Source organism: Petaurus breviceps, unplaced genomic scaffold (assembly GCF_028583685.1).
Source record: "Petaurus breviceps papuanus isolate PSGF00001 unplaced genomic scaffold, PetGlider_PUasm1.0 490, whole genome shotgun sequence".
NCBI classification, from domain to species: Eukaryota; Metazoa; Chordata; class Mammalia; order Diprotodontia; family Petauridae; genus Petaurus; species Petaurus breviceps.
The window spans coordinates 13,228,430-13,256,013 of NW_027186352.1; the positions used below are offsets into that span (position 1 = coordinate 13,228,430).

The window sequence follows — 27,584 nt, forward strand, 5'->3', positions numbered from 1 at the left end:
ACTGATTAATAAGAGAAAAAATGAAGGGCACTAGAAGATTTAATCTATGTGTACGGAAAGAGGAGCCAAAATATGCTCACCAAAAAGAATTCCATGGTAGCAGATACATACATGTCCATGACAAGCAGCATAGAATGAAGACATGTCATTTCTAAACTTTAAATTTTTAAAAACTTTTTTTTCATTCATTTCACCACTAATACTCCTGATTCCACGACCTGGGGAAGGAGTCTGTCTAAATCCTTAATTATAGATGAGCTGGCCCTGACATGAGCATTCAGGTTATCACCTTTACCATGACAAAAAGCGTAATAAATTTCAGGGTTGGAGGAAAGCAATTCATTCAAGAAACATTTGCTAACGAAGTTTTAAACTGAAATAGGAGAGGCCATTCGAATACCGAGACTAGAATTTAAGAATCCCTCTGAAGATCAAATTGTGTCAACTTGATAATCAGGATGAAAAATTTTATTTCAAAGCAAATCCGTAACATCCACTTACAATTAGTTGTAAAGTGTGTCTACACATAAAGAAAATTCTTATTACCAAATACATTTCTTTCCATTTGAGACACGTTGTCCCTCTAACCTATTAGAGTGATAATCTAGCTTATATTAATTTTCTTTGAAGTTGGAGGGAAAAAAATCTTCCTGTAGATGAAATCATTATACATCGAATAATTATCTGGGTTTTTTAAAAAGCAGGAAAGTGTGAGCTTTAATTTTTTCCAGCCCCTGAAGAAGAAAAAGGAAAACCAAAGGGAACTGTTAATCAAAATTTAAAATTTTGGGGCAGCCAGGTGGTGCAGTGAGTAAGAGCGCCAGCCCAGAGTCAGGAGGAACGGGGATCGGTTCTGGCCTCAGGTACTTGGCACCCACACAAAATAACTGGCCGCGTAACCTTGGGCAAGTTACCTAACCCCAATTGCTTTAAAAAAAAAAAACCAACTTAAAATTTTCCGTATTTACCTGGCTGAAAGTTTAATTTTTTTGTTAAAAAAAAACTTCTATTTCCTAGCTATAGTTGCTAAAAATTCAAAAGTACAAATGATTTTGTTTTAAAAATATTACACAAAATTGAAAAATTAAATGCAGGACCTTCATTTTAAGTATCTGGTTTCTGGGGTTAGCTGCCATCCTAACAGCATGGCAAAAGATATTCACCAACTGCCCATAATTAGCTTGTTTAAAGTACAAAAATCCCCAAACAGAGCAAGTTTTCCTTAGCTTAGATAACGAATAACCGAATCATCAAACTTATCGTTAGTCATAACCTGAAAAATCATAAGCGGGGAAGAATGAATATGAAGATTAAAAGGTCACAGGAAAGCATCCTTAAAATAGAAACCAGCCACCCTAAGAACCAAGAGGTCTCTCCTGTTCATGATGAGCTGCCATTATTACGACGCCGTCCCATATAAACACCCAGGTTCTGACACTTCATTTTACCCACAGCTAGGAAAATTCTGTCCTCAAGCGTTGGCCCCAATTGTAAAAGTGTTAAAAATACCACCAAATATGTGTGCATATGTGGCACATACATACACCTTTATGAGAGGGGCCAGTAAAAGTCTGATATTCAACAAAAATACTTCTGGGCTAATGGAAAAAGAGAAAAGCCATGGTAAAATCTGGATTTATATCCTAACCTTTAAAACTGTGAATTAAACATTGTTATTGGCTGAGAAGTAGGAAGGTGGTACCACAAACCTACATATTTTACTATATAATCAGCACCTAAGTAGATTTCTATTACCAACATCACTTTAGGCCCTTACCCCTCTATCTTAAGAACTGACTGGGGGGGGGGGGGAGAATGGTATAATCCCCACATGTCTCTACATTAAGAGATATGCAAATCAAAATAACCCCAGAATTCACATCATTCTGCATACTAGCAAAGAGAATAAAGATAGCAATGGTCAATGCTGGAGGGGTTACAAGAGTGTAACAATTGTGCATTTTGCAAATAAGGTCAACAAAATGTCCATATTCTTTGACTTAAGAGATACCATTACAACCTATAACCCACACATTGATAAGAAATCCTCATATATAGCAAAGTATTTATAGCAGCATTTTGATGATAGCAATAAATTGGAAACGAAGTAGATTGCCCGTCAAACTGGGAAAGTCTGAACAAACTGTGGTACATGAATGTAACCTTATTATTGTGCTGTAATGACAAATAATGAACACAGAGGGAATCATGGGAAGATCTACGTGAACTAACGCAGAGTGAAGTAAACAGACCAAGAAAACTTGACGTGCACCTACAACAGTCCATTAAATCCCCAGTGAATGCTGCAGAATTACAGCACACGGATGGCTACATGGAAGAGATAAGACACCCCCACCCTACCCCTTCGGAGATACTGGGAGGTCCAGGAGTGTGGGGGTGCTTGGCATTCAATCGTGTCTGACTCCTGGTGACCCCATGTGGGGTTTTCTTGGCAGACACTGGAGTGATTCGCCATTTCCTTCTCCAGTTCATTACACAAATAAGGAAACTGAAGCCAAGAGGGGTAACTGTGTCCAGGTTCACACAAGCCAGTGCTGGAGGCCAGATCTGAACTCAGGAAGATCAGGGTGATGCACTGCACATATTTTTAATGTGTTCTCACACTTTAAAAAAAGATACTAATATACAAGATGGCTAAAAGAGAGGAAGGACCAAGGATGATACTAAGGAAAATTTTGGTGAAGCACAAAACATTAATAAGAACTTTAAAAAGTCTCTGCCCACACTTACACATTATTCCTTAACTGGCTACAAGATGGTGTCAGTCGAGTTATAACTAAGCCGTTTGTCCACTGAGTCCAAGAGACGTGGCCCAACCAACCAGAAAACTGCCCGCTGCAGTCCTGGCAGAACTCAATGCAAAACCGGAAATGGCTTCACAATTCCAGCCCACTCAAGCTGGAACCCCTCTGACTTCTGCAAGTCTCTGGAAACCTGCACAACCCTTGGGATTTTTAAGTTCCCCCACAAGTGGCGATGGCCCCTGAGGACTACACAGCGCACATCTCTAGTAAAGTCTATACAGCGCTTCTGTGTTTTCTTAGTCGAGCCTCACAACAACCCTGTGAGGTAGGTGCTGTTATGGTCTGATTTTATAGATGGAGAAACAGACGCAGAGGTGAAGGGACTTGCCTAGGGTCATCCCAACGATGTCTGGGGCAGGATTTGAATCTAAGCCTTCCTGGGGAATCCAAGCCCTGTGCTTTCATCTCTGTGCCACCAAGCTGAGTGGCAGCAACGCACAAAATGCTGGCAGCAAGAGGATAATTCCACTTCCGCAGTTTCCTCAGACCACTACCAGCCTACGTTCCTTGTTCAAGTAGCATCCGTTCATTCCCTCACAGCCCCATACCTAACAGGTGTCACCGTCCATCTAGGCTGATCTCTTTATTTTACAAGAGTAAAAAAGCCAAGTCCCAGAGTCGTGACTTGCCCTGGTTACCTAATCTGCAGGTGGCAGTACCTGGATTCAAACCAAAAACCACATGCTCTAGGCAGTTATTGGAAACCATTAGGCCTGACCCAGGCACACACAGACAGTCCTTCAGACTGCCCATGCTGAAGTCCAGCACATTCCTCGACTTCACGGCTCCCTCCTGTGTCTCGGGGGCTCTCCAAGACTCATGCCAATGGAGAGCTCTGGGTCTGCGCCGGCAATCACCTCCGACCCAGGGCAGAGCCAATCGTGTGTTTGGGACATTCCAAGACCACTCCTGGGGCAAAGAGAACTCCATCAGGCACCAGAGAAATCACACATGGCTCAAGCTGGAGGTTTGGGCCCAGAGAGGACTGTTTCTTTCCTGCTTTTACAATACAAACTGAAGAGATCGATCCATTCTTGGACTGAATGGCCTCAAGAGGACGGGGGTGGGGGGTGAGGGAGAATACCCAGACATAAACTGTAGTTTAGTACAACCCTCACTTTTTAAAAGTTAATAGGATCTTTCCCAGGATGTTAGTGCATTTAGAATTCTTTTTTTACCTTAAACAGAAAGACCTCCTAGCTAAAGCCTCCTCTTCGACTCCTGTCCTTAGCCGAGGCCCACCATACTTCTGTAAATACACACTATCCAATACACCACCAATTTAAGTTCAAAATGCTCATTTAATAAAACACCCACACAGTGACAAGAATGAGACTTTAATCAGTTTTAAGTGGAGTTTATAACACTAAGAGATAAAGGGTTAACAAACACAATAACAAGGGACATCTGATTGGTATGAGGCATTAATTATCCTGTACACATCGTATGGTGGTGGCCGTGTATCCTCAGTGCATCCAATTACACAGAGAGCCACTGAGGCACAGCACTAGAGGGTCTCAAGAGGCTGGATCCGAGTAAGGCTGTTGAACAGACTGGACTTTTTTAGGATATATACTCTATAGGGAAACAGACTGAAAATGTGACCGGGCAGAGTAGAGGCCCCTCGGAAGCCCCCGTGTCAGGGCCCAGCTCCACCCCTTCCATCTGCATGCAGGACACGCTCTAACAGTATTTAAAGGTGAACGAGGCACTTGGTGGCAACCACAGCCATCGTTAACATATTGCACACATTTTCTAGAACTAAAACACGGACCTTGCACCCTAATTTAATTTTTTAAAGCTGAACCATCTGAGGCTGCCTGTAAACTCCACTGAGGCTTACAGCCCATGCCACAGCAAATCATCTTTACGCTCTCTGTTCAACTGCCCTTTGAGAATGGTGGCAAAAAAGAGTTGGGGGGGGGGGCTCCAGGTGCCTGGGGAGGCCCCAGGGCCCAGCAGGGAGCTCTGTGGAAAGGGATGGATGCCTTCAAGTAATTTCAGACATGTGAGCTGCTGCACATCCAGAAAGTTGAAGTATACAGTCCAGAAACTCAAAGAGATGAACTACAGAATGCATCTCAGGCTACTTGTGAATACTGTCATAAATAAAGTTTTCATAAGGACTCAAAAAACCTTTCAGTCGTAGTAATTCTTGTCAAGTTCTATGGGGATGGTAACTGAAATAAAGTATAGGAGAGTATTATAATATATATTTATATATATAATATATATATATATAATGCCATTTTTCCATTTCCAATGACTACACCATAAAATGTAAGCAAGGCTTCTCAAAAATGCGGAAAACATTCAGAATTGAAACCCTCATTCAGACCTTCACATTCCAAAGGAAAAGGAAGCAGAGTGCAAAAGCCCATTAGAATGTCATCACTTCCAATCCAGTCCTCAGTGGGACCTGTTGGAAAAATACAAATTAAATTGTAATGTCTTGAGCCCAAACTGGAGCAAACAGTGTCAATAACTAAAGTATTTCAAAGCGTGAACACTGAATTTAGTCAGCAATACTTGCTTTTCTTGAGTGGTGGGAGACAAATTTCATGTGTCTATCTTGGGGGTGACTATCTCCTGCTGGTCAGATTCACCAGCGTCACTTGTGAGCGCCAAAGCAGTGTCTTTTGTACATAAAGATCGTTATATATAAATGTGTAAATCATAAGAGCTGGGGAAAAATTAATCATTAATCTGCTGAATGAAGCTGACCAACAGATATCGATAGTGTTGCACTATCGACCCAGATTCTTCAGATGACATCCTGCCAAACCCAATCACATCCAAACTCTACAAGTGCTGCTGTCCTAGGCCAAATGCATTCTAAATTCAATACATTAATGAGGTCAGACCACAGCTGATGAGCAATGTCAGCACCAATGAGTTCATTAAAACGGGATTTTACACCAGAAAGAAATGCTATTCCGATTTTCTGAAGATAAAAGTATCGTTTGAAGTACGCCAAATTTCTGGGGGAAAACAATGTCAACAGCATCCTCCCATCTGCCAAAGCCTGCCTACCAGTTGTTCCTGCTGATCTCCTGGAGTCTGGGCACGCTCGTCTGACTACAGGCCTCCGAACAAAGGACACAGCACTGCCAGTTCAAACAGAAATCGACAACAAACACTGTCTGAGCAGGAGGAGACAAGACCCCTTCTCCTTACAGCCGGGCAGTGCTGAGAAGTTCCTTGTTTCCTGTTTACCGTGTGTCATGGTCTTTCTTAATATATAAATATTCTAGGTGCTAAGTATTTTTCAAGTAAAATTCCCTAACAGTTAATGACATTAAAAAAAGTGTGCAAAACTGCAAAACTCATGGTGATCGAATGTGTGCGGTCCAAGGGCAGAAGAGCTGACAGCTAGGTGCCTGAATCAATGCATCATGAGTCTTCGGTCTCGCTTACTGGGGAATCTCCCATGGAAATTTTCGGTGCAGCGTCACAACCGCGTTCCTACTTAAGGAGGACGCAAAGCTTGCAGGCAGCACGTGAAGCAGCCACAGCAGGGAGGGGAGCTGGGGGCTGAAAAGTGGGGGGGGGGAGGGGGGCTAATGTGTGGACTAACAACCTCTGACCTTTAGCACTGGCCTCGATTACACGGGAGAGGGCACAGTCGGGACAAGCGAGAAAGCACATTTCAGAGCGCACTGCCAACGTCTGTCTCCAGCCTCCACATTTGTATGGTGAAGTCACTGCTGCTGTGTTTCTTCTTTGCTAAGACCCCCCTTCGGCTTAGACCCCTCACCTGTGGGGCTCTAGGATGTCGTGGAAGGTTCATTCCTGTACCCCTAATACAGAATCACTCCTTCTAGCTGCCTTTTCTAGCACCAATATGCTTAAAAAAATAAAACGCACAGACAACAAGCAGTGAGAGCGGCCAATTTCTCCCGTGTTCAGGATTAATTACTGTAGCATGCTAAGGAGAGGTGCCTGTAGAACAGCTGGAGAGGGTGCCTGGCCCAGAGGCCAGCATCAGAGAGACTCCTTTCTGAACATTCTTTCCACTCCCCTGACCCCAATCCATGCAATATCACAATGGAGTCAAACCCTTGGGAAACTCCTCGCCACCAACCGCAGCCCTATCTGTCGCCACGTGAGTGCAAAGGGGCAGGCTGTGAACCGGGACAGCTCGGGAGCTCTGAAGCCACATCGGGAGGGGACAGAACACAAAGGGACATCCCTACGCATCACACACCAGGTCTGCCTCCACTTGTATAAAACTGGAAAAAGGGAAAGTGCCATCTTTATTTTTCCTAATTGAAACTTTAAGCGTCCTTTGAACACAAAAGGTATATACAGATGATACGAGGCAGCCTCCTTCCCACGGAAGGACGAGCAGTGCAAGCCTGCCGCCGGTGGAGAGGCCCCGACGAAACTGGTCAGGGAAAGGTCACTGTTCCTGTCACTGGTCAGCTGACACAATGTCCTATTGCCATTAAAAAAAAGGTCCTTTTTCAGGTTCTTCAAGTTTGTCTCTGATATTTTTTCCCTCTTGATAAAAAAAAATATTCAGACTTTTGTGATCTGTGTGTGTTGATCCTCATCAAAAGGCTCGTTCTCTGGGTCAGAGTCAGTGGTGTCCGAGTATCTATAATGATCGGGCTCATTGTCACTAACGTCCGGCGTGACCGAGGTGGAGCTGCTGGCCTCTGGGTTTGACGGCTCTTCTACAGTTTTTGTGAAGAAAAGCTTCACCTAGAGGACAGAAACACAAATGCAACCCGCAGTGAAAACCTGTGCCGAGAGCAGCGGACAGATGGGGCCCGGCCCTCTGGGCGCCTGAGAGCAGCTCCAGGGAAGAGCCTCGCCACGCAGGACCGGGAGAGCCCAGGGCCCAGCAAGTAAAATGATCTTTCGGAGCAAATCTCTAGTTTTTTAGAAGCTCACAATTCTAACATTTTCATCACTATTAAAACGCATTTCAATGAATGACAACCAAGTGTTTGTTTCAGAATTAAATGATACCAAGAAATGCAAATGGGCTAAGGGCCCGAAGTTCCTTCACAACCTGCTGAAGTTCTGTGTGGGAATTCAAAGGCACTTTCCCATAAAAATAGATGTACGTGGTGCTCACATTCCCAAGTTAGCCGAATTAACCCATAACATACTCAAAATAATTTTACAATGAACAAAAACAGCAGAATTATGTTCTTTAAAACCAGACAAGCAATAAGATTATGAGTTTGTTTTGAATGCGGGACTTTTGTGACTGCTGTGGCTATGGGGGAGGGAGAGAGGGATGAGCATTTCGTGAGGTAGTTGCTGCACCCGTAGTAGATGAGGATCAGAGTCGGGGCCTGGAAGAGACCCTGAAGGTTCTTTAATCCTCTCTCCGTTGTATAGACGAGATGGGCCCGCACAGGGCGAGCAGCTCACCCTGTGTCCGCTATGGCATTTGGGCTAGAAGTAGCACAAGCAGAGTTTGAACGCTGAATCACAATTGTCTGTCACCCTTTGAGTTAGGAAAAGTGTTCAAGTATCAGTGAATAAAGAGGCCAGGGGGGCTCTGTTATGGAGCTATCTGAAGGAGACATTAAGAAAGGCAGGTAGTGTGGTCCAGCAGACTGTGATAAACCTGAAATCACGAACACCCAAGTTCAAATGCTGCATCAGCCCCTAAGCGAGCTGTGGGATGCCTCAGCCTCTTTGTCCGTAAAGTTCTTAGGCCCCTCTCAGCTCTATGCCTGGGGGCAGGGGACTGGTGGGTGTCCAGGACAGTCAACCTTCCTGAGACACAGAGGCCTCACTAACAGTAAACATCCTTAATCCTTTTATGACTCAGAAATGGAAGAAGAAAAAAGAAGTGTAGAGGAGAAGACAGCAGAGGAGGCTGAAAGCTGAGTGGCGCAGCCCAGCCTCGAGGAGTCTCTCCCTGAAGGAATCCAGGAGGACCGAAAGGACCGACCCCGACCAGCAGGGAGCCTCAGGAGCACAGAAAAGCAGGGAGTTATTTATCAATCTCAGGATCCCTTTATAGTCATAAAAAGTTAGGACGCCCAAAAGCTTCTGTTCATATGGGTGTTATCTACTGACAGCCCATGCTCGACACCACAATGTCTTAGTATTATTACAAAAATCGTCTGGCCACTGTAAGCCCCTGAAAGAGTCTGCAGAATGGCCTTTGTGAGAAGCACTGCCTTCCAGGAGGGCTGTGTCTGAGACGATGCAGAAGGCAGTGATGGGCCTTGGAATGTGGCTCCCAAGCACCCCTGCAGCTCTCCCACTGGGCCCTCTGCCCTCAGACTCATGGATATGGCTTATATGGGCCCCGATACACTTGGTATCGACACTTCAAAGGGCCAGGGTGTTCACTCATGGATGGTTCCTGCACGAATGCAGACTGCCAAGGCATCCCTTCTACAGCTTAAGCTGCTTCATGAGCTACTATAGCTGGGAAAAAATGACCTGCAATTGCACAAGGACTTCCATAACTTAGGAATGATGTGGGGGCCCAAATTTCTTTCATCCCAGAAAATGTGAATTAGAGGGACCTTACGGAAATCTGAAAAATCTAAATCCAAAGGTCCCAAAGTCATTCCTTGCAGCAAGGTAGAGGGAAGGAGCCCTGGGTTCTGAGTCACAAGTCTCAGGCTGGAGGCTGGCCTTGCCACTTCCTTCACGTGTGACCCTGGGTAGGTCTCTTCCGCTCCTCAGGCTCAGGGTCTGAACTGGAGTATCTCACAGGCCCTTCCAGTTCTATCTCGAGGATCCTTGGACCCTGATCACTAACAGCTCAGAAAGAAAACAGACTGAAATACTTTGATGAGCTAAAGCTGAAGTGAGCTGAGATGAAGAGAGACCAATGCTCTGACTCCAGAACACTGACAAATATTGCATGGCAAAGGAAATTTCTTGCAGTTACAAACAAAATTCATCCACAGAATCAAGATGAAAACAAATGCTAACTCGAAGAATGACAGACAATTGTTGTGATTCAGTGTTCAAACTCTGCTTGTGCTACTTTTGGCCCAAATGCCACAGCGGACACAGGGTGAGCTGCTCGCCCTGTGTGGGCCCATCTCGCCTATACAACAGAGAGAGGATTAAAGAACCTCCAGGGTCTCTCCCAGGCCCAGATTCTGATCCTCCTCTACTACAGCTATAGCAGTGATCTCGTGAAATGCTCATCCATCCCTCTCTCCCTCCCTCCCCCACAGCCACAACAGTCACAAAACCCACACTTTCCTCTGCATGGCTCTATTTATCCAATATGATGGAGCTAACAAACAAGCTAGCATCTTGATTATACACAGAACCACAGATGCAGGCTAGAAGAGAACTGAGGCCATCTAATCTAATCTGCTTGTTTTACAGATGGGGAGGTGAGGTCTGGAGAGGTTGAGTCACTTGTTAAAGTCACACAGGGATCAGTGGATGAATCAGAATCCCAACTCAAGTTCTTAATCAAAATGGACGCCTCTCTCCTCTGTGTTCTAATCTTAAATACAGAACATAAACACATCAGGAAGAGGCTTAATTAATGCTTACAGAACTAAAATTGAATTTGCTGATAACAGGTTTATGTTGCTTCTTTAGAAATTCCTCAAGAACCTGAAACACATTATTTTTAGATAATTTCACATGCCTCAATCTAAAAGGAACTGAAGCAATTCCTTGCTCTATGTCTAATTTTTAACATGAAGAACTCCACAAGGATTTACTGACCTTGAAGTTTGGAGAAAAGTATCTGTTGGCCTTGTCTTTATTCGCTTTGTCAAGATCGTTTTTGGACAATGTGAGTATGAGATATTCCTTGTCATTATCCGACCGCTCGGCACTGCAAATACTATCAATCTCTTGATCTCCACAAAGACTTCCATTTTCTACTTTGTCTGAGTTTTCCTCTGGTCCTGGTATGAAGAATGTATTTACCCAAAAGTGAAACATTTTGTCCTAAAAAACAAAAACAATTTATAAGCTTGTTTATCATCAACTGATGTAAAAAGAAACTGCCTCACACATCCCAACTCTGACACCAGAGCACAGATAACTCCCCACATAATATTTAGGATTAGGACAAAGGTTATAGACACTAATGCCTTAGAATACACGTAAGGAAAACACATCTTCACCCCTTAGTCATTTTCATATCAAGAATCAGGATTTACAGCAACTTATTTTGGCTTAAAATATCAAGGCCCTTCTCCCTTTCTAAGATGATGCCACAATGTGTGGGCCCTGAGCATCCGCCGTTACAAGCACCATGGTGTCCAAGCACCGTGATAGCAGAGCAGAGCCCCTTAGGGCAGCCTCACCTGAAAGGTAATGGCTCTCATTTCTGACTGGAACAGCCACTCCTGCCCAGGTGATTCCCTGGACAATTCATCCCACCAAGGACGTCCTTCTATTTGCTGACCTGAACCTGAGACGCCTCACTTAAGCGCTCCTGTCTTTTTGCCCTCATCATTAGCCCTCTGCAGAGCCTGACAAAACCACCAGTTTTCAGAAAATGGTGGCTTGAGTCAGTCTATCCATGTATGTCATGCAGTCTGTGACTAGTCTTTAGAAGAGAGCAAGCCAGTAATTCTTACAGATTTCCAGGACGTCTGTCTGGTCTTTCTACCGACCAAAGGTAAAGCACTCCTCTAAGCTGCTGTTCCCCCTCTGCCCATCACAGCCAAAGACCAGCAACAAGCAGGAAAGCCTCATTCCAAAGATCATGTGCCCACTTTATGCTGCAAAGTACCACAGTGTGTACAAAGAGATGGGATGTAAATATGTAATCCAGTCTCTATAGGTCAATATTTAGACATGATGACATCATGCAATCCTTCACACTCCTCCAGGGGCCACGTCCTTCCCTGTCATTCAAGCCTTGTTAAAGGCCCTCAGCAACCCTCAGTTTATGTAGATTTTCTAGAAAACCTTCCTGGAGTCTCAAGAAGAAACATTTCTTATTGAAAAGTAAGACACAGTTTAACTTCTACTTAAGTCTTTCATGAGGAATGGGGGAAGAATGGTATGTTCTATTTCAAGTATTGTTGTTAATCAATTGGTGTTTCCCTTGGGAACCTTACGGAGCTTAAAGAAACGGGGATGGGGTGGCTAGGTGGCACGGTGAATAGAGCACCGGCCCTGGAGTCAGGAGGACCTGAGTTCAAATCTGACCTCAGACACTTAACACTTACTAGTCGTGTGACCCCATATTGGGCAAGTCACTTAATCCCAATTGCCCTCAAAAAAAAAAAGAAACGGGGATTATTTTATGGATAGTCCCTAGCAAACTGGGTGATGTCTTTACCTCAGGGCTCTGTAACATACTCCAAGGACACCAACTATCTAAAATGTCTCCTCTGTTCATCTAAGTTTTCTAGTTCTTGAGATGAAGTTTTCCATTGATTTCTATGATTCATCAAGCTATTAAAATATGGGTTTAAATGAGTGAAATCCCACCTCTTGCCCTTACAAGGGGGCAGTCCTAAAACAAGTTAAGGATTAAGATGAACTAAACTCTCTACCATGAGGTGTACTCAACTTCAATGCTGTCATCTACAAAAACACCCAAACAGGAATTAAAAGAAAAATAAGATAATCACTGACATTCCCCATTCTCGATCAGAATCTCGATTTTAAAAGCCTCACTTAATATGCCAAGGTTCTAAATGGGAGTCCATTTAAAATAGGCCTATGCAATGCTCTCAGTGCTGGCCAGACAGTCTGGCAAAGGTCAGAAGCCTCTCCCTCCCTAAACCAGAACATTTCACACGTCCAGCCTCCCCCTTCCTGCCTCGTCCCTCGCTCACCATACCTTGCTCTACAAGCTAACAGATCTCAAGACTTCCTTAGGGAGCAGGAGATAAAGTCAAGTGCCTTAATCCCTAAAGTCTTTTCCTCCAAAAAGAAGAAAGCATCAGAAGCAGGTAATTCAGTACTTATGTCCCCTAGCCTAACTTCATTTAGTGCTGCGACCCAGCAAGGGAGCAAGATGAGGCCGTGCCTTCACTGCTGCTTCTCGCCCTCCTGCACCTCACTGCAGCCAAGGCAGAGCGAGGCCAGGCCCCCGCCCCGGCCCAGGCCCGGGATGATTTCTCCCCAGTAAAAGCAAAGGGCAAACCTTCTTGAGCATCTTGTTCTGCTTGTGGAAGAATTCCACTTTGATGTCACCACACACGGGCAAAGGCTGTGGGAACTCAAAGTACATGTACTTGTCCTCCCGCCTCGTGGGTCCTGAAGGGGATGTGTAGATCTTCACCTTCAGCTGGCAGACCACGAACTGAGGATCTGTGTGAGGAAACACCCAGGCTTGTTACGGGACTGCCAGACACACAGCACGCGCCCCAAACCTCCCAGCCCAACTGAGACCAGCAGCTAGAGATGAAAGCTGGTTATGTCCCACCCATGTGGATACAGAGTATACTTCAATGCTTTGATTTAAAGTTCACTCCACTAGAGGTGGCTAGGTGGCACAGTGAGTACAGCACAGGCCCTGGAGTCAGGAGAACCCAAGTTCAAATTCCGGCCTCAGACACTTGACACACTTACTAGCCGTGTGACTTTGGGCAAGTCACTTAAGTCCAACCGCCCTCCAAAAAGCAAAAAAAAAAAAGTTCCCTCCACTAAAAACAATCTGTAGGTTCAATGTTTCTAGAAATCTCTACAACATTTTCAATACTCTAGAAGATTTAATTTCCCCAAACAAAAGCTGTGCAATGTCCTTGGATCCCAATTCCAGGCTTCTTGATACACGTTTTCCTCCCACAAAATCAAAGTATGTCTTAAGATGAAAGGAACCCCAGTGATTAAGACTGCTTAGTCCATAAATAAGTTTTCTGAATGGCTGAAAGAAAATAACAGTGAACACAATTACAAATTGCTATAGAATGAAGGTATGAAACCTGAAATGCTCTGACAGCACAAATATGTTCACTTTTTCTTTTTAGGGGGGGTGGGAGAGGCAATCGGGGTTAAGTGACTTGCCCAGGGTCATACAGCTAGTTAATTGTGTACGGCCACATTTGGACTCTCATCCTCTGGCCTCCTGGGCCGACGCTCTATCCACCGAGCCGCCTAGCTGCCCCCATGTAGGTATTTTCAAGAATATCCGCCACATTTCACGTTAGCTCTAATACTGTATTTTATTCTTATAAAGGATACAAAGCCAGAGTCCAAGGGAAAACAAGAAGGGAGGAGCCATCAAGCAGAGAAGGAAAGGGGGGAAGTTAACAATAACCCATCAAAGAGTAAAAACTGAAAGAATGTTTTAAAAATCTAATGGGGTTGCAAACCATCTTCTCAACATCACTCTCCAAAACCTAGCCTCTCAGCACACCATCCTCTTCACGCTATTTTAATGCCCAAACAGAAAAGCTTTGTAGGCTTATTTTTAAGGTACCTCTTATGCCTACATGCATATAGCAACAGGTGAAGCTGTACGCATAAGAAATTCTAAACCATATCAAATTAAAGTATGGAACTTTTAAAAAATAATTTCTTCTTTTAGAATGCTGAGTTTAAAAATTATCTTCTTTTCTTTCTATTCTAGAATTTAAATCTATGCTGTCAACAAAGAGAAAATGCCTATTAGACAAACACAAAGTTTCTCTAAAAATTAAATCTGGAAAAAATGACAAGTATAGATAGCTATTCTCATGATAGAGGCATTTCAAATTAGATCATTTCTGAGAGGGAAGCCCACCATTTAAAAAAAGCAAAGCAAACAGAGACAGACAGAGAGACAAACAGAAATGGCTTCTTTCTTTGCTGAAATCCAGGCTGGTAAAATGGTTTGGCCCTGTTTTAAATAACTTTTTTCTCCTTAAACAGCGTTCAAAAGAATTCAAGGCCTTAAAAACAGAATTCAGGGAAAACTGAATTGTGAAACAATAAAGAGTGGAAACAAAGTTGGTGCCCATCAATTGGGGAATGGATGAATAAAAAGTAGCATCTGAATTTAGTGCAGTATTGAGCTATATGAAACTATGAATATGAAGAACCCACATAAGCACTGAAAGACTCCTATGAGCATTTTAATGTAGACAAAGCAGGACCATTTATACAATGACCATAATAATGTAAAAGTCAAACAACACTGTCTGTCTGTAAATATGACACACTTCATGTGTTCCAGGCCCCGTGCCAAGCACCCAGGATACAAAGAGTGAAAAAACCAGTCCCTGCTGTCAAGGAGCCATCGCCTAGTGGGGACACAACACACAGCTAACTAGATGCAAACAAACCGCATACAGGGTCAACGGGAAGACTCCAGACTTAGTCAGGCCTCCCTGTGGGCTCTGCTTGTCCCTCTCACCCCAGATAAGCATCAAGTGGCCAAGTCTCGGTCATCACAGAGCTGCTGAGCCAGCAGGGGAGCGGTCAGAGACCAGCCCAGCCCCAGCCCCAGCCCTAAGTACTCTGGGGGGAAGGGGGGGAGGGAGGGACGGACCACAGCCTGGGGCTCAGGACCAGAGGGTGGCTCACTAGACCCTGGCGATGGATGAGTCCGGGAAGAGTGTCAGTCACCGGGAGCTGCTCCTGCTGCTGCCAGCCAGAGAGTGGGGGGCTCCATCTGGACTCCCTTCAGACTCCCCATATGGGTGTCTGCAGCAGCACCAGCAGCTACAGAAGTCAGCCTACTGATCTGTCTATACTTGTCTCTGTCACCAGCACCTAGCAAAGTACCTAGAAAACAGCAGGGGCCGGGCCAGTTTGGGTAAACCAAATGGACAATGTGACACATGAGTGGCTATTTGGGGGTGCGCCTGAGGGATGGAGGGACCTTGGACAGAGGATGGTCAGGCCTGAGGGCAGGTTCGGGGGAGATAAGAAGCTAAGTATGAGGTGCCCGGGCAATGTCCTGGGCAGGGGCCCAGAGGCGGCCTTGTTGGCACTCTCCTGACCAGTTGAGACTCCTTGGTAAGGTTCTATGTGGCCACAAGGAAAGGGGAAAAAATGTTTGTTCATTATAATCAACATATAAGTTAGCAAAAAGCCTTGAGAAACCAAATGTCTAATTATAATGTTTAAGTATTGTGACACTGTTGAGCCTAAAATTATAAACTTACATAAAAATGCCCCCAAAATAAAACTTTTAAAGCTATGCTAAAAGTCTCTAAAAATCATAAAATATCACCGAAGCACAAATATTAGCAGACCAAAAGAAGCAGTGCCGTGCAATCCATCTAGAAGCAACACGACTACACTTCTGAGTACAAAAATCAACTAAAACTTTAAAGATAAAAACACAGGCAACTCACTTCCAACCTGTTGTAGAACATTCTGCTGAGTATCAAACCAGGCGTCTGACTGAGAAATGATCGCTATCCCCTCAAGGGAATCTACCAAAGCCACCACTGATTCAGCCTCGCTCACACTTCCAACATTCTTACTTAGCAATCGAGGCTTTCCAGAAGAGAAACAAGAAGTTGTGCTGGCAAGGCTGGAGACAAAACCCAGGCTGCCTTTTGGCCGAGATGCCTCTGGGGCCCACCCATACACAGCCAAAGACGAGGCTAGAGCCTCCTCTAATTCAAGCAGGAGGCTTGACCAAGGGAAGGAGACAAGGGCGTCAGGATGTTTAAAGCAGGTTTGTTAGCAGGAAGAGCAGGAAAATAAACGAGAAGTGAGCTCAGCTTTCTGGCTCTCCAGGCAGACAACCAACCTAGAACTTAGTAATAAGCACCTACGACGTACCAGGCTTTGCTGGCACAGGGAAAGAGCGTGGACTAGACCACGAACTCCGGCAAATCACCAGAGCAACCTTGACTGCAGTTTCCTCATCTGTAAAACTCCATGGGGCTTTTCAACCCCTATGGAAGTCTCCCCTCCACCCTTAAAGAACACTCCTGACACCATTTCCTCTTCACAGCCAAACTTCTCAAGAAAGCAGCCCACACCCCTCAACTGTCTTTCCTCTTCTTTCTCAGCCTTCAAACTTGTGATTCAAAAAGAAACTTCTCCCTAAAACTACCAACCCCTTCTTCATTGTCAACCAAGTCAGAGCCCCTGTCCCCCTCCCTGCTCTTTCTGATCACTGCTCCGTCACCCACCCTGTGCCCCTGGGGAGCCCAAGGTTCAGCCCTGGCTGGGTTGCCATGCTGTCTCTACCCTCTGTCATTTGGCGACCACCTTCACTGGCTTTTAGAGGGCTGTTTCATTAGCATCTCTGTGAAGATGACTCTCATCTATGCCTCCATCGCTAGTCTCTCTCCAGCTGTCTGTCAGCAGGAATGAGAGAATCATCGTTCCTGACAGACCAACCCCTCTTCTGAAATTGCTTGTTGCTGCTGTCTGCACCACCCTTCCCATCAGCCAGGTCCTAACCTTCGGGTCATCCCACCAATCCAATCAGGAACCCCATCTCAGCATCCCTTCTCTCCCCCAGCCACATCCCTCATCCAGGCCCCAAGGCCTAGCCTGTTTACAGTGCCTTTTGTGTACAATGCAGCAAGACTGGCCTTCCTGCCTTCCCACACACCTGACACTTCACCTCCCTGAGCCCACAACATACTCCCTCTTGACCTCTGTCTCTTAGACTCAGTCTAAGGACCACCTCCTGCAGAGAGCTTTATCTGCGCCCCAGCCCCAGAAGCCCACCAGGGATTCCCATACTGACCTTGGACTTTGTGTGTGTGGGTGTATGTAGATATGTGTACTGATATGTATGTATGTATGTACATGTATGTGTGTATATGCAGTTTGCAGACACTCACAGATGTACCTCAGCAGAGTAAGTCCTTCAAGGGTTTAATTTCTGTGTCTGTGCCCCTTGTATAGCACCTGGCACACAGTAGGTGATTAACAAATGTTTATGGATCAATGGGTTGGAGCTAGCCTGAGGAAAGCACCTGGTAGATTACAAAATAAAAATGCCCAGTAAACGTCAGTCAGTCAACAAGCCGACCACGTGCCAAGCACTGTGTCTACACCAAGCTAAGTCTCTACTCTCAAGGCACTCCATCTAATGGAGAATACAACGTGCAAACAGCTCTGTACCGAGATAAACTGGAAAGAATTAACAGGCCCTAGCATTGGTGAGAGCTTTCACCAAGTAACAGGTTCTTAGCTACTGACCACTCCAGCTCCAGCAGCACTGGCTCCAGGGGCCTCCCAAACGCCCTCTCACCTCCGCCTGGCCTCTCCCTCACTCCACCCACCACACACCTCCAGGGCCCTCTTCCCTGGAACTTTCCTTTAGTCTGAGCCCATCCCTTCGGTAATCAATGCTGAGCCCCTGGGGTTAGTTATCACCCTATGGTCCACATGATCTCATGTGTAGATACTTTTTTTTTTTTAAGCAATGGGGGTTAAGTAACTTGCTCAAGGTTACCAGGGCAGTTATTTCTGGGTGTGGTGCTGAGTATTTGAGCCCGGATTCGATCTCCAGGTCATCCTGACACTGGAGCTGGTGCTCTTACTCACTGAGCCACCTGGCCGCCCTGTCATGTATAGATTCTAAAGACAGACTGGGGTGTCCTTATCTTTCTCACACAAATTCATCTTGTACCAACAGGGTGTCAAGACTCAAGACAGACACTGGGGTGGCTAATCCATACACGGTAAGACTCCCTGCAAGCCACATCTTCACTTCATCTGATAATGTCCTGCTACGTATCCATCTGTACCTGTATATTGTATCTTAATGGGGTTCAGATGGCCCTCAGGAGTGCTCACACCCCTACAGCAGACCATGACCTGGTCCATTTCCCCCAACTCTATCTTTGATCAGAGTCTTCCCCTGCTCAAAATTCGTCACTGGTTCATCTCTGCTTAAAAGAAAATCCAGCCTCCTTATGCTGGTATTCAAGGCCTTCTCAATGCTGGATTCACTGGCCTCACCTTCTGCTAACAGCCCAGACAGAACTACTCCCCACTCATCGCTGCACATTCTCTTGTGGCCTCTGCCCCCAGAATTCCCCTCTTCCCTGCCCATGCTGCTCTGGTCCTCTCAGTGTGAACACCTCACACCACTTACTGGACAGTAGCTAAATGATGTTTTGTGGCACATCTCTCACAGTTCTTATATTTTTTTATTTAAATGTTGCATTAGTTGACTTTCCACACATTCATGACTGGCCTTAAATCCTGAGCTGCCTGAGGCCAGAATACTCATGTGTGCCATGCCTAGCCCAGCTCCCTTCCACAAAGCTGCCACTCAGTGAGTGCTGATGGAATGAAATATTCCCAGAATCTTCAGAGACAGAACAGGAAAGTCTGATCATTTACTTTAAAAATTCAGCTTTTCCTTGATTCCAGAGAACTGTAAGGAAAAAAAGATATTCTGATAAGTTGCTGTGGGTCTCAGAGCGCATGTGGGACTCTAACACAGGGGACCGTGGAGGTTTTCAGGTGCCAAAGGCTCATTTCAGAGATAAGGAAACTGAAGTCCCAGAAGGGAAATGACGGGTAAATCCAGGTCTTAAACTCCAAATCTAATACTTTCCCCACCACAGCAGCCACCTTAGGAATGTAAAAACAAACAAAGTAAAGTGAACCCCAATGAGGGTAATGTACCAATAAAGATTCAAACCAAAAACATGAAAAGGAAAAGAAAGAAGTTTAAAAGATGAAAAAAAAGGTTTTTGGTGATGTAATACTGCTTGGAGCCAGTTTTTAGTCATCTGTATATTTGTTCTACTCAAGAACAGTAGTGCAGACGCAAAGACAGCAGCAGAGTGATAGTGAGAAGCTGAGGGTGAATGAGCGTAAAGGACCGAGAAAGATGTCGAGCCTGCTCTCCTGCCTCCCTGGGACCGCACCCCTTCCCCCCCCCCCCCCCCCAATGACAGTTTGGACAGAAGCAGCAAGAGGGAAGAGCTCAAAGGAAGTGAGCAGGGAAACCATCCCTCCCATGACCCGGGTGAAGGCCTTGCTGCTGACACAATTCACAAGTGGGCCCAGGACATTAGCCTTGAAGCCTCAATCACTCCTAAGACATCTGATCACTCCCCTGAAAAGCAGCTGTCGTGATTTTAATCTGGTAAATTGTTAATGCTCCCATTTAGATGGTGCTTTAAGGATCACAAAGCCTCTCCTCACCATGTCCCTGTGAGGCACCACCACAAATACATTCATCCTTACTTGAGGGACATGAAAAAGGAGGCCCGGGGAAGCTGTGGTTCTCACTGAGCCACGCTGGCCACCCCCTGCCGTTCTGTCTGTCTTAAACCCTGCATACACTGGGTGACCCGAAAAACAACAAAACCTCTTCATGATCACCATCCCCCTTTTCCTACTTCCCTTGGGTCATGCAACAGAATCCCTGATAACTCCTGGGGGGCAAAGCCCTCTCTGCAGTCCAGAACAATGTACCCATTCTGCCTGACTGTCCAGCTCACCGATGCCCTTCCCGGATTTTTACGATTTTCTAGTTCTACAAAGCAAAGAGTTACAACCAATAAGGAGGGAAGGGCTCTTACTGCAAGTCCCACCACTGAACATCGGGATTGTTTCAAACATCATCTTGTGAAACAGCAGGGCCACTGGTCTGTAATCCAAATGGTGCTTCAACAGGTGGCTGTAGTAATAGACATAGCGCCTCTGGCTGGGAATAGTCACTCCCTGTAGAACAGAAAAAAGAACACAGAATCGTCAAGAAACTGTGAAATGCTTCGTCAGTCACTCTATTAAGTGCACCAAGTCATCACCTCGCTATCAGATAATACACACTGACATTGGAAGAAGACAGTAGAAATGTGACCTTCGTTACGGCTTTTTAAAAAATCCAACTGACGATTCTTGAGAACCAGACGATATGGTCTGTTCCGATTACGTTACAGATAGCGCCAAGCCTTCCTGCAAGCACGCCAATGCTCTAGAATCTGGCGGTGATCGCTGAAGTAAGCAAGACAAGGCGTGTCAGCTCTAGAAACAGAGGTCCTCTACGCTCATGCCCCTCTGCCACCTCCATTTCCCAATAAGCAGGGTCCTAGCCGATGGGAAGCAGACCAAAGAAATAGCTTCCTGTCAGCAGTAAGTCCTAATCAGGAGACTGTTCTTGTTATAGATGCCATTATAGATGTTATACCTGCTCTAAGGACTCCAAGAAAGGGGAGCAGTAAGGAGAGAGGGCAGTCCAGGCAACAGAAAGACCAACAAAGAAACATGCTCATGGGTACTGAGCAGGAGCCCCTGGGGCTGACCAGAGAGGAGGGCAGTTTGATCACTCCAGCAGCTGATGGAGACACACCTGAGACCAATGAAGAGGCTTCTGCAGGAGCTCAGCTGAGAGGTGAGAAGGAACTGGAGTGAACCTCCAGAGAGAAGGGGGCAGACGCCAGGGACACTGGGGAGGAAGAAACCCAAACTGGCATGTGGGTAGGTAGAGGGGACAAAGGAGAGCAAAGGATCTGCAGGAAAGGATGCCTCCCTTGGTGCTGGACACATTGAGTGGAAGGCGCTTCGCTTATGGGAAAGCAGGTTCCAAAATTTCCAGGAGACAAAGAGGCCATGTAGACCTGGAGCCCAGGAGAGAGACAGGGCTGATACCACAAAGCTGAGGATCATCTTCAGAGAGAGAACACCTGAATTCATGCGTGCAGCTGAGATCCTTGGAAGAAAGGGAAAGGAAGAGATTCAAACCTGGGCCAGAGACCTTGGCCTGAATCACAATTGGGGGATACAGCATGGGTGGTATTCAGGAGTGCCTGTATATTCAGAAGGCAAGGAAGTGCACATTTTACATATTTCTAGAAAATAGCTAAGATTTTTAAAAAGTTTGGGCATTTGAAGGATTAAGCTTAAGGTATCTAGAAGATGAGTTTCTTTATTAGACTTCATGTATTAGGTAAAGCCTGACCAAATGAGGCATTACTCTGCTTACTAAAGTTATTTATCCATCTAGCTCAAATGAACACAATGCCAAAGTCTACAAAACCAAACATTTAATTCAGTAAGAAAAAAATTTGACTTCCCCCAGCCCAAAGAAGGCAAGCTGCTGAAGGAGCTCTGATGAAACAGGCCCTGATTTAGGAGAAAAGGCTGACTGGTGACGGTGCAGAGGCAAGGGGCAGTAATTTCTAGAGAAAAACCTGGGCAAATCACCAGTGGCATCAAATGAAATCCAGGACGTATTAGAATTAAGGAGCAACCTTTTTCTGTCACTTTCACCTGATTTTTACAGTCACATTCATTCCAAATGTATTGCCCACTTACTCACACAGGAAGAAGATGAAAAGGCAGTTCAACAAAACAAACGACCACTACCAACCATGCCTGCCAGGATGCTCCCTATTCTACACCTACAGCCCCTCACCTTCTCCTCTGAGGCTAAGGTTAGTCATTTCCAAGACCCGTAGGAAGTGCCTGGAGCATTAGTGCTGGTTCTGGAGACCTTTGTGCCACTGGCCAAGTCCCTTAAACTCTCTGGGTTCCCGTCTGCTCATCCTTAAAATGAGGGTCAGACTGGATGATTTCTACCCCATCCCTTACCTTTCCCAGTGTTCTCACACCTTACTCCCCTCCGTGTTCTCAGCCATCCTGGGACTCCGGCCTCCTGGGCTTCTCTTCACACTGACGGCCCATCTCCGTACTCTGGGAAACTTTCTCTGGCTGTCTCTCAGGGCTGGAGCTAACTCTCTCACTAACTGTCTCTGCCACTTTCTCTCTCCATCATCATCGTCATCTCTTTCTCCTGACTTCCTCCAAGGCTCACACCTGCCATAAGAAGCCTTGGCCAGTCCCCTTCATGTTAGTGACTTCCCTCAAACAGTCTCCAATTGTGCTTGTATGTACTGGAGCGTATGCTGTCTCCCCCATTGGACGGCAAGCTCCATGAGACAGGGACTGCCTTGTAGCTTTCTTTGTATCCCTAGGACTTGGCACCGTGCTGGGCACACAGCGGGCACCAGGATCCCACGATCTGGGGTATCAGGCACCAACTGGGGGTTAGCAGCACTGTCCAGGAGACACAGTTTGCATACAAAGCCCCCAAAGCTTCCACCCATAAAGGAATTCTCCGACTGCCCACGCTGGCTCTTCCAAACCTACCAGGTTTGTGGTCATGTCACCCCAAACCTCCCATGGCTCCTCCTACCCCAGACCTCTCAGTTAAGATTCCTGACTCATATTTTAAAGGAAAAATTGACCATGAGCCCCCTCTTCTCTCCTCCTCATGTCCCCTCCTGTCTCACGTGAAGAGGCAGCCTTACTCCTCACCAAGGCTAACCTCTCTCACCTCCTCCAGTGACCCCATACCATCCTGGCTCCTCCAGAAGATCGACTCCTCTGCCATCCCCCTCACTCACTTCTTTTCAATCCCTTCCTCTCTCCTGGCTCACTCCTTACTGCCTACAAACATGTCCATGTCTCCCCCATGCTCAAAAACCCCTCACTTGATCCTCCCATCCCCACTGTCACCCTATGTTTCTTCTGCCCTTTGTGGCTAAACTCTTCACAAAGGCTGAGAAAGTAGGTGCTTCTACTTTCTCTCCCCTCACTCTTCTTAACCCCTTAACCAGCTTCATCATTCCATCAAGACCGCTCTCTCCAGAGTTACTAATGATCTCCTCACTGCCCATCCAGCGGCCTCTTCTCCGTCCTCATCCTTTCCGGCCTCTCTGCGGCCGGCCGTGGACACTGTTGATCACCCTCTCTTCTCTCTAGGTTTACAGGCCCGCCCCCTGCACTCCACCCCCCTCCCAGGCCTGGTTTGCCTTCTCCCTCTCCAACCATTCCTTCTGTGGCCCCTTTGCTGGTTCCACATCAAGAGCGCCTTCTAACCTGAAGTGTCCTTCAGGGCTCAGTCCTGGGTCCTTGTCTCTTTTCCCTCTATAACACTTCACCTGGTGATCTCACCAGATCCCATGGATTTAGTTACCATCTTTATGCTGATGATTCTGCACTCTACCTCTCCTGTCCCAAATTCTTGGCTGACCTCCAACTTTACATCTCCAACTGCCTTTCGGACATCTCCAACTGGAGGTTCAGGAGGCATTTCAAACTCGTTACTTCTCCCCATAAACCATCCCCAACTCCACCTTCCCTATTACTCTAGAACACAGCCCTATCCTCCCTGTTCCTCAGGCACGAGCTAGGAGCCATCCTGGATCCTTCACTATCTCTCACCACCACTACCCCCACACCCAATATGGTGCCATGATCTATTGATGTCACCTTTGCATTATTTCTAGACTATGCCCCCTCCTAACACTCCCCACACCCTGGGGCAAGCCCTCATCACCTCACACCTGGATTACAGCAAAGGCTGCTGAGGGAGAAATCCTGGCTGCCTCAAGTCTCTCCCCACCCCCATCCATCCTCCATCCAGCCACCAAAGTGACTTTCCTAAAACAAAGACTACTCACGTCACTCTCCCTCCTCAACAATCAACTTCATTGGCTCCCTATTGTCTCCTGGAGCAAATACAAAATGCTGTTTGGCCTTCAAAGCCCTGCATAAACAGCCCCCTCCTCCCTCTCCAATCTTCTCACACCTTCCTCCCCAACATGTACCCTTTGATCCAGTGACACTGGCCGCCTGATGGTGGCCTGAACAAGACATTTTATCTCTGGGCTCCAGGCAGTTTCTCTGAGTGTCTCCCATGCCTGAAAATTCTCCCTCCTCACCTCAGCCTCCAGGCTTCCTTTAAGTCCCAACTAAAATCCCTGCTTCTACAGGAAGATGCTTTCTAAACCCTCTGAATTCTAATGCCTTTCCTCTTTTATTTCCTGCTTTTCCTGCATTATACCTTGTCGGTACATATTTAATTATTTCTTCCCCATTAGACTGTGCGCTCCTTGAGGGCAGGGACTGTCTTTTGCCTCTTTTTGTATTCTCAGCACTTACCAGTGCCTGGGACATAACAGTTAATAAATGGTACTTAACAAACGTTTACTAACTGAAAATAAAGGCAAAATAAACTCAGAGATTCAGCTGTAAATTACACAAAGCTTCATAGAAGGCAGTCACTAATGCTAGGTCAAAAGATTATCTTTGAATAGGCAATCTACACTGACTGAGTCCTTGTCTGAGACAGATAGCAGAGCAAGCATGGGATCAGAGGGCAGACACTCATACACTGGACTCACAGTGAGAAGACAAGGTGGTTTAAATGCCACCCCAGACACTTAACATAATAGACTCATCTGGATAAGTGACTCAATTCCTTTAGTATCTAAGCCTCACAAGACTGTAATGACCATAAATGAGAGATTATGTGTAAAGTGCTTTAAAACCTTAAAGCAAAACATAATGATCCACTACTCCCAAACTTACCATCAATGATAATGGCAAAGAAGGCCTGTCTCGGGGCGGCTAGGTGGCACAGTGAATAGAGCACTGGCCCTGAAGTCAGGAGGACCCGACTTCAAATACAGTCTCAGACGCTTAACACGTACTAGCTGTGTGAATTGCCCTGCCCTCCCCCCTCCAAAAATTAAAAAATAAATTACAAGGCCTGTCTGTAGACAGTCAAGGATACAAATCTAGGTGAGGCTGCTAATTTGTTAGAAAACAATCTAAATTCAATGAGATCATAGGCTAGAATAGGAAATAGGCAGCTCAGTTCTCCACTGAAATGTGGCTTACTAAGTACTGGTGTGAAAGAAAGAAAAAGACAAAATTTCCATTAAATAGAAGGTCTGATATGAACAAAACAGTAAGGACCTGGCTTACAAAACAGTAAGGGCCTGGCGTAAAACAAGCCAAATGGAGCCGTTGGCTGGATCAGGTGCCCCAGAGAGGCCAGCAGCATGCACCTGGCGGGGCTGGCACTGGGCAGATCACACTTAAGTTAAGGCCAGTTAAGGAGTTAAGGCCAGTCTTAGACCGAAACCATCATTTAAGACCTTTTCTGCTCATAAACAGGTGACCATGGAAGCACATTCTCTGAGAAACTGCAGAAGGAAGTGGTAATATTTCACTCGACTAGGATAGGCTAAAGGGAGATGCAGCAGCCACCTCCAAATCCCTAAGGAGCTCTCCCAAGGAAAAATGAGCATTCCAATGGTCCTCCCAGGAACAAAAAGGGAAGCAAAAAAAGGTCAGATTTTTGACTCAAAACAAGAACATAGGTAATGAGTTGAAATCAATCTTACACTGTTTGGATACGGCTAACTTTATTACAGTAGAATTTTTATGTTTGAAGCCTGAATGAGAAAAATAAAAACAAAATCAGAGATTTTTTTTCCTCCTCATTAGTAATTTGGAAAGAAACTGGATGAAACTTTCAAGGCAAACTGAAATCGTTTGTCTACACTTCAGGAACTTAGAGAAATACTGGGAGAGGTTGATTTTTATACTTTTCTGCTGTTAGTCTTTTTCGGGAGAGGAGCTGTGACTGACTAGACGATCAAAGGAGGCCACCCCTGCCTAGCACAGACACCAGGAAGCACAGAGGACCAGACACCCCAACAGCTCAGAGAGAATGAGCTTGATGCACAGGAGCGCTCCTACCAACTCTTCCCTCCCACCCCCAAATAAACCAGATTCACAGTTGTAACAGAGACTAACAGCAAGTTTAGGAGATAATCTTTAGAGTACTGAAAAGGCAAGAAATGAAGTCATAAATAAAATTTTCAGAACCAAAAAAATACCAGTTTAATGTCAAGTTTTCCTAAGAGCATGGGATGAGTATTATCAACCAGCACTGTCAGACTAACATAAATTGATCCAGTGGAAAGAAATGTGACTTGGGTCTCCTGCTCTGCCATTTTTCTTGGGCTTGTGTCCTGGACAAGTCACAAACTTACTCAGCCTGTTTCGAGATCCGTAAAATGCTATCTTAAAGCTGTTTGAAAAAAGGTATTTTGTAAATTGCAAAGTGTTTTATAAATGTGAGCTAATATGACTGTTCTATGAAAAGATTCTCATTTCAATTTCTCAGTGTAAGATAACAGATATACAATTTCTTTATTTCAGTAGCTAAAGTTACATGAAGATGCGCTATCACCACATGGAGGAGACATGGGGATCATGAAGGCCGTACAAGCTGACAGAAGGCCAGCAATGAGTCCAGGGCTGGGGAACCTATGGCCTCAAGGTCACATGTGGCCCTCTAGGTCCTCAAATGTGGCCTGCTGACTGAATCCAAACTTCACAGAACAAATCCCCTAATAAAAGGATTTGTTCTGTAAAACTTGGACTCAGTCAAAAGGTCGCACCCAAGGACCTAGAAAGTCATATGCGGCCTCAAGGTTGCAGGTTCCCCAACCTTGGTCCAGGAGTTCATTACCAGATGAATGATTGGTTCAGGAACAGCAAGTGACAAAGTCGATGTCCCCAATGACAAGGGGACAAATACGCTGTGGTCAATGAGAGAATATTAGCTGTGTCAATGATATCATGAATCCTTGTAGAAACCAGTAGGGTTTTTAGGATATTCCCACCCCACCCCCTTCTCGTGACATACTGAAAAAGGGAAAGTATGCATCCCATGACATCACCATTAAATACATTAATTGGAAGGAGGTCACAAGTCACCAGATTCTTAAGTCAGTTCTAGACTAATATCACCCAAACATTCTCTAACAGTTTGGATGACAGAGTACGATGGTGACTGCTTTAGCCTGAGAAATGGAATTCACTACTAGATGAAATAAAACAGGAGTGTTCCGCCAAGTTAAGATCCGAGGGATACTTAAGTCATATAATCCAGTCTTTCCATCTTTCCATTAAGCAAATGAGGCTGGGACACTGTAGTGACTCGCCAAGATCACACCAGCAGCAAAACGCACAACCTTTGCCCCCACGTCCTGCGTGTTCCTTCCACCCACACCCTAATTCCTCTCACATACCACAAGATGGATTTCACTAAGAGAAGCACCAAGAGTTACAATGGGCAGCAACACACACACACACACACACACACACACA

General features: G+C 45.6%; 1 protein-coding gene across 4 annotated transcripts in view; it reads right to left on the bottom strand.

The window, feature by feature from the left end:
* Positions 1–7,062: 7,062 nt before the first annotated feature.
* PTEN (phosphatase and tensin homolog) overlaps positions 7,063–27,584 on the bottom strand; it is a 47,507-nt gene continuing 26,985 nt past the window's right edge. For all 4 annotated transcript variants that reach the window (XM_069101789.1, XM_069101788.1, XM_069101786.1 and 1 more), the window contains 4 exons: positions 20,192–20,333; positions 12,892–13,058; positions 10,503–10,730; positions 7,063–7,532 (listed from right to left, as the gene is read on the bottom strand). In XM_069101789.1, coding sequence (XP_068957890.1) covers positions 7,347–7,532; positions 10,503–10,730; positions 12,892–13,058; positions 20,192–20,333 — 723 coding nt within the window. In that variant the 3' untranslated portion in view covers positions 7,063–7,346. The remainder of the gene's footprint in view (positions 7,533–10,502; positions 10,731–12,891; positions 13,059–20,191; positions 20,334–27,584) is intronic.